We start from the raw sequence: 13083 nt of genomic DNA on the forward strand, positions 1-13083 counted from the left end.
TCAGGATGGACAGAGACAGAGATCTCTGCAGCCAGGGCTGGAACTTGGGGTTTATTGCATTTATTGTAAAGGGCCTGGGTGCAGGGCCCTGCTGGGAGCTGCAGCCACAGCTCAGAGCAGCAAAGAGAAGAGAGGGGGAGAGAGGATGAGAGGGTGAGAGAGTAAAAGGGGTAAGAGCATAAAAGGCAAGAGCTAAGAGACAAGAGGTAAGAGCTAAGGGCATAGAAAAGTAAAGGTAAGTTCCCTTTACAATACAATAAATCATCTTCTGTGCTGAATATTCTGATTCTCACTAACCAATCTAGTACAATATACAAATCCTACAGCATTTCCATACAGCCTATAAGAATCATTACATTACCATACTGTGCTACATTTTAAACCCTAAAAACTCCTCTTTGGGCCCCTTCTGCCAAGCTGTAGGGTCTGCTGTAACGCTTGGACCTGTCTGCAAGCAGAGGGTGTTGTTTCATCAAAAGGGGATTGCCTTCAGCTGGCCACACCATTGTTTTCCCATTGTTCAGTAACTGAGATATCTCAAAGCTTGCTTTCATTTCAATCTCGCTTATAGTTTCCATATTCTCAAAATCTTTTGCCAGGCAATCATATTTATAAGGCTTTCCTGTTTCATCTTCCCCAACACTGAGCTGAGCTGCAGGAGGGGCATTTCCTGACCTCAGGGGCTCCCTGTGTCTGCTGCTGTGTGCCCTGGAGCTGTGACACACACTGAGCCTTGCAGAGGGGTTTGAGATGTGCTCACAGGTTGTCCTGGAACCTGAATGTCCCAGATTCTGGCTGGGCTGGGCTGGCTGAGCTGCTGAGCCAGGCACAAAGTGCTGCCCTGCTGCTGCTGCATGCCCTGCTCAGTGAGTGCCCCTCTCCTCTCAGCCGCACGGGCGTGCCAAGGTCACAGCTGCAGAGTGCCAACCACCAGTGATGGTCCCTGCCTCTGTCTGGTCCTGGCAGTGATTATTGAACTGTGTAAAACAGGACTGAAAGTACCCATGGAGCTGAAATTGCCACCTTAAAAAGCTGGATTAAAGGTGTAGAACTATGTGGGAGCAATGCTGGAGGAAGCACTTATGAGTAGGGGAACAACTCTTGTTTATTCCAGTGTGAGGGCAGCATTTGTCCCTAGAGTGAGGACAGATGGCACCAGAAGTGCCCAAGGCAGGTCAGAAACTGGTGCTCTGTCCCATCTGAATAGCTGCTGCGTTCTCTGGAGCAATGGTGGAGGATGTGCTTTTTGCTGTAGAGGGGAGGAACAGGGCAGGTGAGCTATATTTTGTTTGTCTGATTACATATGCATGATCTAAAAAAAGTGACTCTCCATTTTCTCCAAGGATACCTGATGAGCATTAAAAATACAATTGCAGGAATAATCAGGTCAGACTTCAAACAAATGCAGGGAAACAGCTCTGTTCAAGAAATAGATACCCTGTTATGTCACACTTTGTCTGAACAGTTCTTAAAAAAATGATCTTCCTTTTGGAGATGAAACCAAGGCTTTCCAACCCAAAAGCTGTGAGTAGCCAAGGAGTTCTAGAAGGGAAGAAAAGCAAACCCCACAGTTTTATGGGGCCTCTGCAGAGCTTCCAGAAGGTATGGCTGGTGCAGGGCTGTGGAGCTTAAAATAGGTGCAAACAGAGGGATAGGACCAGGAAAGATGTGGGGATGGCCCTGGGACAGGGGACTGACCCCATTCCATGAGCCCTGCTGCTTGTGGGGCAGGGTGGGTGTGAGGAGAGCAAGGAGCCTCTTGCAGGGAGCCCTTGGTGTGTCTGTGCTAGCCCAGGCTTGGTGCAGAGTTGCTGCCTGGGTCTGGCTAAATAAATAAATAAATAAAGCTTTTTGGGGATAAATAAAGCTTTTTTGTGAGGGAGCCTTTTCTTCAGCAGTCTCAGGGTCATAGGGGCTGCCAGCTCCTGTGGGGTGTTTGCACAGGGGCAGGGAAATGGAGCTTCTCCATCCCTCCAAAACAAAGCCAGCCACTCCTCATGTATCCAGCTGGGACAGCTGTGTGGGCAGAGAACTTGTGCAGACCTGCAGGTGGGCTTTAGCCCCCTGCCTTTGCTCCTCACCTTGCTGGGGAGGTGGGCAGGCTGGGGCAGCAGAGCTTGTAACTCTAAATCTTCTGTAGACTGTAAATCTACTGAGGAGCAACAGCTTGAAGAAGGAACTATCCATAGCTCAGCTTGGAAAAACATCCCAGATACATGAAAATGCCATCTTACAGTCACTTTACCTGCAGAGGGACACTTTCATGCATCACTGGGATGCAAATGCTTGAATAAGCTTCAGTTTAAGTGGGAGTTCATCTGGGAAGGGAAAGCAGAGGTCTCCCGTGGGCATTCCCACTCACAGGGAATGCTCTGGGTGACCTCACCAGCTGTGGCACGTGTCTGCAGGTGACACTGCTATTGTTTTACAGCTTTTCACATGAGCAAGTGAGCCTGGCAAAGATACCCTGGGAGCCCTGGGCTGCCAGAAGTCCTGTGTGATAGGAGGGGAGTGAGGGAGTTGCTCTGTGTCCATCTCATTGGAAAGCTCTGTCTCTACTGGAGTCTGGAGAGTGGCTCTGAGAGCGGTCTCCCTCCTGAAGAACCAGGGAGTTCCATCACTTCTTTGCAGGTGTAAATATGTGGTTTTGCACACCCAGGTCACTGCTGCTGCCCAGTAAGCTGTTGTCAGTGGGCTGGGGCTGTGAGGGGCCTGTCCCAAAACCAAAAACCTCGTTCAGTGCTACAGGCTAGGGGCAGAGTGGTTGGGAAGAGGCTCAGCAGAAAAAAGCCTGGGGTTGCTGGTTGGCAGGGGCTGAACATGAGCCAGCAGTGCCCAGGTAACCCTAGAAGACCTGTGGCACCTGGCTGGCATCACAAATAGTGTGACCAGGGCAGTGTTTGTCCCCCTGTGCTGGGCGCTGCTGAGGCCACACCCGTGCCCAGCTCTGGCCCCTCAGCTCAGGAGGGACGTGGAGCTGCTGAAGGAATAAAGCTGGGGAAGGGTCTGGAGCACAAATCCCGTGAGGAGAGGCTGAGGGAGGTGTGGGGGCTCAGCCTGGAGGAAAGGAGGCTCAGGGGAGTCCTTATGGCTCTGCACAACACCGGGCAGGAGGGGGAGCCGGGTGGGGTCAGGCTCTGCTCCCGGGGGACAGGGACGGATCTCAGGGACAGGGTCGCAGGGATGGATCACAGGGACAGGGTCAGAGGGACAGGATCACAGGGATGGGTCATAGGGACGGGATCTCAGGGACAGGGTCACAGGGATGGATCACAGGGACAGGATCACAGGGACAGGGTCACAGGGATGGATCACAGGGACAGGGTCAGAGGGACAGGATCACAGGGACGGGTCACAGGGACAGGGTCACAGGGACAGGATCACAGGGATAGGATCTCAGGATGGGCCAGGGGAGGTTCAGGGTGCACATCAGGAGTAAATTCTTCACAGAAAAGGTGATTAGACCAATTAGGGTGATTGGAATGGGCTGCCCAGAGAAGTGCTGGAGTCACCATCTCTGGAGGTGTTTGAGCAAAGACTGGACGTGGCGCTCGGTGCCATGGTGCTGTTGACAAGGTGGCGATCCCTCGGAGGCCGGACTCGGTGATCCCAGAGGTTTTTCCTGACCCAATTAATTGATGGATTCTGTGCCATCCGCGCCGGGCCGGGGCCGCTGCCGCTCCCCCCGCGGCGGGCAGGGGGCGCCAGACCCCGCGGAACGGGCGGGGACACCGGGGGGACACGAGGGACAGAGGGGGACAGCGAGCCTGGCACTGCCCTGTGCCGGGGCACAAAGGGGAAAGTGAGCCTGGCACGGACTGCCCTGTGCTGGGGGACAGAGGGGACACCGGGGACATGTGGGACACCGGGGACAGCGAGCCCTGGCACTGCCCTGTCCAGCCCCGTCCTGGGGGCACCGGGGACAGCAGTGCTGGCTGGGACATGGACAAGATTGTCCCCCTCTGCTCCCACCTCGGGCGCTGGGGCAGTTTTGGTGGCACAGTGTAAAGGGCTCTGAAGCTGTTAGTGCCCAAAGGAGGCTGCAGGGTGCTGAAGGGTCTGGAGCTGCTGAAGGGCCTCAGTCTGGTCAGCCCAGAGAAGGGCAGAGGCCTCAGAGGCCTGCAGCTTCTTCCCAGGGGACAGCACCAACCTCTGACCCATCACAGGTCCGAGGGGATGGCTGAAGTTGTGTCAGGGGAGGTTTAGCTGTGTATTAGGGACAGGTTTTTCCCCCAGAGGGTGCTGGGGCACTGGAACAGCTCCCAGGGCAGCGCTCACAGCAGCTCTGACAGAGCTCACGGAGCCTTTGAACAACGCTCTGGGGCACAGGGTGGGACTGTGGGGTGTCCTGTGCAGGGCCAGACTTTGCTCCTTGTGTGTCCCTTCCAGCTCGGGATGTCCTGTGAGTCACTTGTGGTGCTGGGGCTGCTCAGAGCCATGTGTGGCAGTGCTTGTCAGGGCCAGCCCAGTCTGGATGTGGCTCCTGCACTGGACCCCTCTGGGACAGCACTTTGTGCCAGGGACAGCACCCCGGGTTCAGGGCTGGGCAATGCACGGGGATTTCTCCCTCTGGAGCAGTTGACTCCAGGCTCACATTGATTTCCATTTGAGTCAGGCACTGCCTAAAAGGCCCAGAGGGAGCTTGCACAGCATCTGTATTGCTGCAGCTTCCAGAGCCAGCCTTGCCAAGGCTCTCAGGGTGTGAATTCCCTCTCAGCTGAGGGAATCCCTCTGCAAGCTCCCTCTCAGGGATGCCTTTCCAGTCTCCTGACACAGGGAGAGTTCTGATAATCACTTCCAGAGCAAAGAGGTCCTGCCCTGCACAGCCCAACACCTTCCCAGGTATGGTTTCACTACCCTGGGCAGTGCAGGAAAATGTGTAGCTGTTCTCATCACAGACCCATGGAATGCCTTGGTTTGGCAGGAACCTTAAAGATCATCCCATTCCAGCCCTCTGCCATGGGCAGGACCACTCCACTATCCCAGCTTGCTCCCAGCCCCATGCTACCTTGAACACTTGCAGGGATGGAGCAGCCTCAGCTTCCATGGGCAACCTGTTCTGGCACCTGCCCACCCTCATAATAAAGAATATTTTCCTAATATCCAATCAAAACCTGCTCTCTGACAGTTTGAATCCATTCCCCATTGTCCTGTCACTCCATCCCTTGTCGATTGTCTCTCTCCATGTTTCCTGTGGCTCCTTCAGGTCCTGGAAGGCCAAAATGAGGTCACCCCAAAGCTTCTCCTCTCCAGGTTGAACAATCCCAGCTCTCCCAGCAGAGCTGCTTCATCCCTCTGATCACCCTGGTGCCTGCTCTGGACTGGTTCCAGCAGCTCCAGCTCCTCCCTGTGCTGAGATCCCAGAGCTGAGGGCAGCTCTGCAGGTGGGGTCTCACCAAAAGATGTCACAGCAGCAAGGACTGTCACCCCCCAGCACCTGAGCAGCTTCCCAGGGGTGCAATCCCCCTGTGAAAGACCTCTCATGGATTCAGGGTGTTACTTAGACCCCTCCTCACAGCCAGAGCTGGGCTGGGACCTGTTCTGCACCAATTATTGCTCAGCACTACCTGGCTCAGGGGCTCTGTGGTTTGCTTTTGCAGTTTTACTTTGCAAACTGGTTCCTATTATCAGCCAGGTTCAAAAAAGTGTCTTTAACAGCAAGTTAAACCCCCTTCCTCTCTCTTTTTTTTTTTTTTTTCCAAGAGGGATGTCTCAGCACAAGAGTTGAACCAGCTTTAAATGGGTGGTTTCTCATCCATTTTCACATGACAAAGCTTTTTTTTGTTCTGGTTTATTTTTTTAACCTTCTAATGTGAAGACTTACCAGGCCTTTCCACCTCCCTCAAAGTGATAAAAACCTCTCATTGCTTTTCAGGCCGGTAAAATGGGAGTGAAGAAAGGGACTAAGGCAGTAACTACCTGCTCAAATATTCTGACTTCTTTGTCACTCAGGTGAAAATAGAAGGATGAAAAGGAGAAAAGAGCTGAAAGAGATTGTTCTGTTTCCTCTGAAAAATTCATCTTTTTTATTGCTGGTCTGGCTTGTAGAGAGCCTTAAGTGGATACATAAGACCTTACAGAAAAAAGTGGATTTTTCAAAAGTTTCATTTTACATTTTTAAAGTAAAAATGGTTGGAGTTTTTTCTTTTTTTAGAGGAATGGTAAAAAATCCAGTGGAACAGGAGACAAAATACTGGAACACAAAGATGTCTGGGGCAAGGTGCCCTGAAGATGGGGCATAAAGAATCAAACCAAACTGCCTGAGGATGGTTGGGATGGGAAGCAATCTGTGCCTGCAGAAGCCTCAGGTGGGAAGGGCTGAATTTCCTGAGGAAACCAAGAATTACAGGTGGCCCAGGGAGCCTCCATGGGCAGAGGCCACCCAAAAGCTGCTCTGTGACCACACGTGTGGCTGCTCCACACTCTCCATCAAAAACATCACATGGAACGCACAACATTAAATCCACATGAGGAATCCTCTCCTGGCCAGCAGCAGTTGGCCATCCCCAGCTGTTCCAGATGTGTTTGCTGTGGGCTGGAGGCCAGGGACAGCTGGCTGCTGCTCTGCCAGGCTCCAGCCGCAGCTGCGAATCCCGAGCCAGGCAAAGGCATCAGATGGCTGAAAATCCTCCCCAGAGCCCGTGGTGTGTCCTCTTTGGTGTGGCAGCTGTAGGGGGGCTTAGCAGAGCTTCCTGGGGGTGCTTTTCATGGTTTTGAGGATGTCTGCAGTCTGCTTTCACAGGACTTTATGGATGTCAGCCCTGCTTTCATACCTGTGCCCACTGTTCCTCTCCCCTGACCTCTGCACTCTGGATATCTTTTATTTTACAGCCAGGGGTTCAGAGCAAATGAAGTACTGGCTCTTTGATCAGCCTTTTCAAGAAGTTGTGCTTCCTTGTCAGCAGCTGAGCTTTTTTTCAAACCTGGTATTCTCTATTAGTCTTTTTGGCCTAAAATTTTTCTTTTGTGGTGCTTGGGCTCTTGTTTGGTATTTTGCTGCTGTTTTTCTGTGGTGTTTCTGCTGTTTGTGCCTTTTTTATTTGGTTGGGGGTATTTTTTCCTACCTTAATTTTTAACCTTCTGCTCTTTGCCAAGTCTTTTCTCTGCTGTGCATCCTGATGTTACTGAAACGTTTTAGCAGTGAAGCCTGAAGTTCAGGGAGATGAAAATTGAATCTGCCTCTCTTACCTTACCCCACCCCTGGCTGTGCATATGCATCAATACAGCCCAATTATGTGACCCCCACTGCTCCTCTCCCCAGCACCTCTGCCTCCCTGAGCACTCACATTCAATGTGGCTTTTAGGGTTTTTTCTCTTCCCTATTGTACAATCTGCTCCGGGTAGTACTCATCACCATTGTATTAGAGTGCTTCACACATGGTAATGAATTTAATTTCACACCACCACTACTGGAAGACAGGTTATTTTTAGCCTCTCTTTAAATTTGTGAGAATTGACATGCAGAGCTTCAAGCAGGGGAGCACTGGATGCTTTTGGCTGTCAAGCTGGAGATCTCTGGTGGTGTGATTTTGGAATATTTAACCCCAGAGTGCTGAGTTTGTGAGGGTCCCCAGGACGAGGTGAGAGAATCTGACTCCATGTTCTCAGAAGGCTGATTTCTATTCTATTCTATTCTATTCTATTCTATTCTATTCTATTCTATTCCTATACTAAAGAAAGAGAAAGGCTTAACAAGAACGAATACATATTATATTATATTAATTATATTATATTATATTATATTATATTATATTATATTATATTATATTATATTATATTATATTATATCATGCTATACTAAAGCTATACTAAAGAAAAAGAAAGGCTTAACAAGAATGAATAATATTAATATATTATGATATGATATGATGACATTATATGATTGATATTATATTATGCTATACTAAAACTATACTAAAGAAAGATAAAGGCTTAGCAAGAATGAATAATAAAAACTTGTGACTCCTCAGAGCCTTGACACAGCTGGCCATGATTGGCTGTTAAGTTAAAACAATTCACATGTTTGGATAAACAATCTCCAACCACATCCCACAGCAGCAAATACAGGAGAAGCAAATGAGATAATATTGTTTTCCTTTTTCTCTGAGGCTTCTCAGCTTCCCAGGAGAAAATCCAGGGCAAAGAGGATTTTTCAGAAAATGTGCCAGTGACAGCAGAGGGTTCTCTGCAGGGCAGCTGCCCCTGAGGAGGAGTAAGGGGAGCCTGGCACAGCTGTAGGTCAGACCCACGATGTCTCTTACACGTCTGGGAACCAAAGCAAGTGGCTCCCTATGGAAACTTGGGATCAAATCCTTCTGTAAGAGCCAGAAGCAGCACCTGCTGCCACACTGTGCCCTCCCAAAGGAGCATCCCCTGTTTTCCTGCAGCTTCATGGCTGTCTGCTGTCTGTCCCTACTTATCAGCTACAAATAGCGGCTCCTGTAAACAGGAACTGCTGCTCCTGCATTGTGCTAATTCCATCTGGGACACACATCTGGCTGGCTGCAGGAGCTGGAGGTGCTGGGAGGGGGGTAAGGGGGTTCTGTAATTAAACACTCTGGTAATTTGCTGCTCTTCTGTCTGTGTGTGAGGGCACGGGGGCTGCTCTGAACGCTGGCACTCCTGATTGCAGTGCTTGACTCCCTGACCTCGTGGATATTGCTTCTGGAGAGGCTTCACAGGCTGCTGGCAGCAGACACTTGTGGCCATCGCAGTGTTTATGGGCTCTGGTCCCCTCCCCACGTGCCCTGGCTGCTCTTTCTGACCCAAAATCCCGTGTTTTCAGGCCAGCATTTGACCAGTGTGGCCTTTTCTGAGCTGCTCCTACCTCCCCCATCAATCCCAAAATCCCTGTGCTCACAGGTAGACCTGTCAGCCACTGAACTCCTTCCTGTCCCTTTCAATTATTCCATGTCTTCCCACCCCTCCAAATACCTTCCTCAGCTTTCTGTGCCAACTCCAAGGAGACCCTGCTCTCACCACAGCTGGCAAAGCTGAGCTGAGTTACAGCTACCCCAAACAGCAGCAGCCTCCTGGCACAAAGGTGCTGGAGTGTAGGGGGACACAGTATGGGTGAATGAAGGTGGTAGAGAATGTAATCTTATCCCCAGTGAGTTGCAGCTGGACCAATTACTAAAGATTAGGAGCAGGCCTGATGTTAACAGGCCACAGCTGTAGCCAATAAGAACAGTGGTATAAAAGAATGGATTGGTGGGCTCTGGAGTCAGATGGTTACTGCAAGGACTATGAGGAGTCAGTGCTTAGAGGAACTGCCTATGAGAACCATTGAGGAGGTATGAAACTCTGGTGGTATGGAATCCTTGCACTATAATGACAATAGAGCTCTTGATATATAAGGCAACACTGGAAGATGAATCCTAAAGGAGGAGGGAGTTCTGCACTCAAGCCCTCCCTGGACACTGAGTGTATTCAGATTTATTCCTGCTGTGGGTGGTCAGTGTATGCTTTTTGAAAGGTTGCTCCAGGGCTGAGTGCAGCCCAGCTCCCTGCAGCAGCAGGGGACATCTATGCTCCTTTGTCCCTGGCGTTTCTGCTCCTGTGAATTGTGGTGTTGGCCAACACTCCATCAGGGATAATGACATGGACTCCAGGCAATGCCATGTGATCCTTCTCCTCGTGGATCGATGCTGGGGTTGGCTCGGCAGCACAGCCCCAGAGCTGGGATGTCAGCGAGGCACAGGAGAGCAGTGCAAGTGGAAAGGAAGGTGGCAATTCCTGCTGGAATATGTGACTAATTGCTGTGCTTTGAATCCAGGGGATTTGAGAAATGTCTGTACAGAGGCTGATTAATTAGTGGTGATGTCATTCTACCGGCAATTCCAGGGCAGGCCGGCTGAAACATCACCTTTGGATGTAGATTTAATCCTCAACAGAGTGTTCTGCGCTGGAGTGCATAATGTGGAGCTGCTTTAAGGCAGCCACAGGGAAGCTGGAAATCCTGCCTCTGGCAGGGCAGGGAAAGTGAATTTTTTGCCCTTTTGTTTTGCAGTTTGATTGAGGAATGTGAGCCTGTGCCTGTCTCAGGGTGATCACTTGGACTTTGAGTCCTGGGGATGTTGTAGTTTCACCAGGTTACCCTCCTGCTCAGCAAAACTTTCCTGTAGTGTCACAGACATCTTTTATGAAAAATCTTTTCTTTAGGATTTTTCTTCCTGAGAAGCTGAGAGGCCTCAGGAACAAAATGTAAATAATGATTATCTGCTGCTGTGGAATGCAACAGGTGCATCTGTGATTGGCCCATGTTGGATGTTTGTAATTAATGGCCAATCACAGCCCAACTAGCTCAGAGAGTCCAAGCCACAAGCCTTTGTTATCATTCTTCCCTATTCTATTCTTAGCTAGCCCTCTGATTAAATCCTTTCTTCTGTTACTTTAGTATAGTTTTAATGTAATATCTATCATAAAATAATAAATCAAACCTTCTGAACCATGGAGTCAGATCCTTGTCTCTTCCCTCATCCTGGGACCCCTGTGAACACGATCACACTGTAGCATGCCCCTCCCTGCCTTCTTTGGCATCCTGAGACTGCTTTACTAAACCCCTACACCCTCAAAAAAACCAGGAAGGGGTGAAATTTTGTGTTCATATTGTGTTGGGCTGAATGCAGGGCTACCTTGCTGAACTTCATTGCCATGCTCTGCAGAAAAAAGCTTGAATTTGGATGAATCTCTACATGTTGACAAAATGGCCCTTTGGTAAAAGCTTCCTCATGTGGGGACAAAGCTTCCACCATTCCTTCCTAACAGTGTTGAAGTAAAAAACATGGTTGGGCTTCTCTTCTTGCAATGGTCTGCCAAAGCCTTTTCTGCCTGGGGGTTGCTTTGGTTTTGTGGAAAAAAAGCAGAAATAAGTAAAGACTTCTGGGGCTGTTGGGGTAAAGTAGAGCCAAACCTTCTCCTTCCCCCACGGCTTCTTTTCAGTGTCTTTTCTTCTCGCAGGTTCTGCTTTCTTCCCACTTGATTTTTTTTTCCCCTCCTCTTTATATAATTTTTTTCAATTTTGTTGTTGGCAGCTCCCCTGTTTCAGATCCTCTTCAAATTTAATTAATGTGCTGCTTATTCCCTCTTCCAGATCGGTAATTATTATACTTAATAAGAGCAGATCTAGCCCTGATCTGTGCATTACCTCCTGCTATCCCAACCCTTTCCAGCATGTTACAGCTCACAGCAATGCAGCAGCACACCAGCCCATGCAAAAAGGTCAGAGGGGCTTCCTTGGCAAAAAAAAAAGAGCAAAAATACCTCATGAAAGACCTAGGGAAAGCCAGTTTGTTGTTAAACAGAAGGTGGAAGGAGAAGGGGCTGGAGTGGTTCTTTCCCTGCCCCAGCTCCTGACAGGTTGGATAGATCCAGATTTGCAGACCCAAGGTCCCTTCTGCTGCTGCTGCTGGCAGAACACGTGAGCCTGCTCCACTTGTGGAACAGGGCTGTGGGCTCCTGGAATTCAGCACAGCTCTTTCTTTTCTCTCTGCCTTCCTAATTATCATCTCTGCATCTGCTAATTGTCAGGTTTGCATCAAATCTTGGCGGTTTGTGCGTGGAGAAATTTCCACTTATGGAAGAGGGAGAAAAACCCCTGTCCTTTTGACAAGCTCTGTCAGGGGCCCTTTGAGGACCTTGGAGATGTTCCACACCACCAAACACCACCTCCATCACCTGGGAAGCTTTCTGGGGGCTGCATAGCTAATGCTTCCCACTGATCCTTTGTGTAAGAAAAGTAACAAAGTAGCCTGATTAACCAGGATTGAAGGAATTAAGGCTGTGTTTGTGGAGATAGTGATCAATGAGGTCCCTTTTAACACACTTGTTACTCTGGGCTTCCTTTGATTGGCATTTCAGGAGCTACACACCATAAATTACCTTGATGGATTCCCCTGTGCACCTGAATGTAAAAGAGATGAGGCAGAGGGTTATTTTAGTTAATATTCCAGTGTGTGGCTTGCCAGGTGCTGTGCAGCTCCTGCCTTGACTCACAACCTCTGTTCTCTCACTCCTCAAGTCCTGTCCCACAGAAATAGCTCTGCAGCTGCCCTTGAACCTGCCTCTGGGCTTTCTGGAGCTCCCAAATCCCCTGACCCACGAGTCTATTTCCTTAAACAGTTTGTGCCTTGAGGAGGGAGCAAGTGCTGTGAGGCTGAGGCAGATTAATTACTGACACAAACTCTTGGCAGGACCTTGCAGCTACTCCCAGGTGCCCAGCTGGGGTTGCTGGCTTGGAGAATTAGCTACAGAAATGTTCCTGGGTGCATGTGGGTCCATGGGAGAAATTCTGGTGCCCCCCACTGCAGCCCATTAGCTCAGTGAAGTGAGAGGCTGCCTTCCTTGCATTAGAAAGCACTTGAGGATGTCATTTACTCAGGCAGATTTCCCAGCTGACTGAGCATTCTTATTCCACTAATTACAAATCAAGAGGGTGGTGTGTGCATTGGCTCCCAGACAGGAGGAGCTCTCCTCCCTAATGGTGGGGCTGGCTGGACTGGGGAAGCAGAAAGGATCCTGGCCATTATTATCCTCTCCTATCAGCTGGAACAAAGTAAAGCTCAGAACCTCTGAGTGAATCCTGCAAAGTTTGGAGCTCAGATGCTGCAGCCTGGTGCTCTCTACATTGCTGGGCCCGATTCCAGCAGGTGAATTCTGCATAATCTTTCTTAATGGATGCTCCTCTGTTGGGTTAACAAGATATTTAATACCCTGCTTGTTTGATTTGTTATATATTGGTGATTTGTTAATAATGTACAGATGTAAGCTTGTCGTAGAGGGAGGACCCTGGTTACTCATTCTAGCATTAATTCTCCTATTTAAATATAGGTTAGTCTGTCAATGGGGAGGAAGTCATGAAGTTCTTATATTTTTGTGGTGTGGAGCTTTAACACACTCTTTGTTGATTGCTGCTTGAATGCAGGTGGGTTCTGTCAGCACTGGAGCTCACTCAGAACCAGGACCTGCACTCATTCTGGCTGCTGCTGTGGAAAATTCACCAGAACAGCTCAGCACCCCACAGGAAGGGAGCAGCTAACCTGAATATTTGGTAGCTTTTGACCAATGTTGTCTTATCCAAACTGC

General features: G+C 49.5%; 1 protein-coding gene across 1 annotated transcript in view; it reads left to right on the forward strand.

Moving 5' to 3' along the window:
- The first annotated feature begins 9255 nt into the window (after positions 1-9255).
- Positions 9256-13083, forward strand: part of LOC135447896 (gamma-aminobutyric acid receptor subunit alpha-3-like) — an 85508-nt gene continuing 81680 nt past the window's right edge. The window contains exon 1 of the mRNA XM_064713086.1: positions 9256-9293. Coding sequence (XP_064569156.1) covers positions 9276-9293 — 18 coding nt within the window. The 5' untranslated portion in view covers positions 9256-9275. The remainder of the gene's footprint in view (positions 9294-13083) is intronic.

This window comes from Zonotrichia leucophrys, chromosome 4A, assembly GCF_028769735.1.
Source record: "Zonotrichia leucophrys gambelii isolate GWCS_2022_RI chromosome 4A, RI_Zleu_2.0, whole genome shotgun sequence".
In the NCBI taxonomy this organism is placed as follows: domain Eukaryota; kingdom Metazoa; phylum Chordata; class Aves; order Passeriformes; family Passerellidae; genus Zonotrichia; species Zonotrichia leucophrys.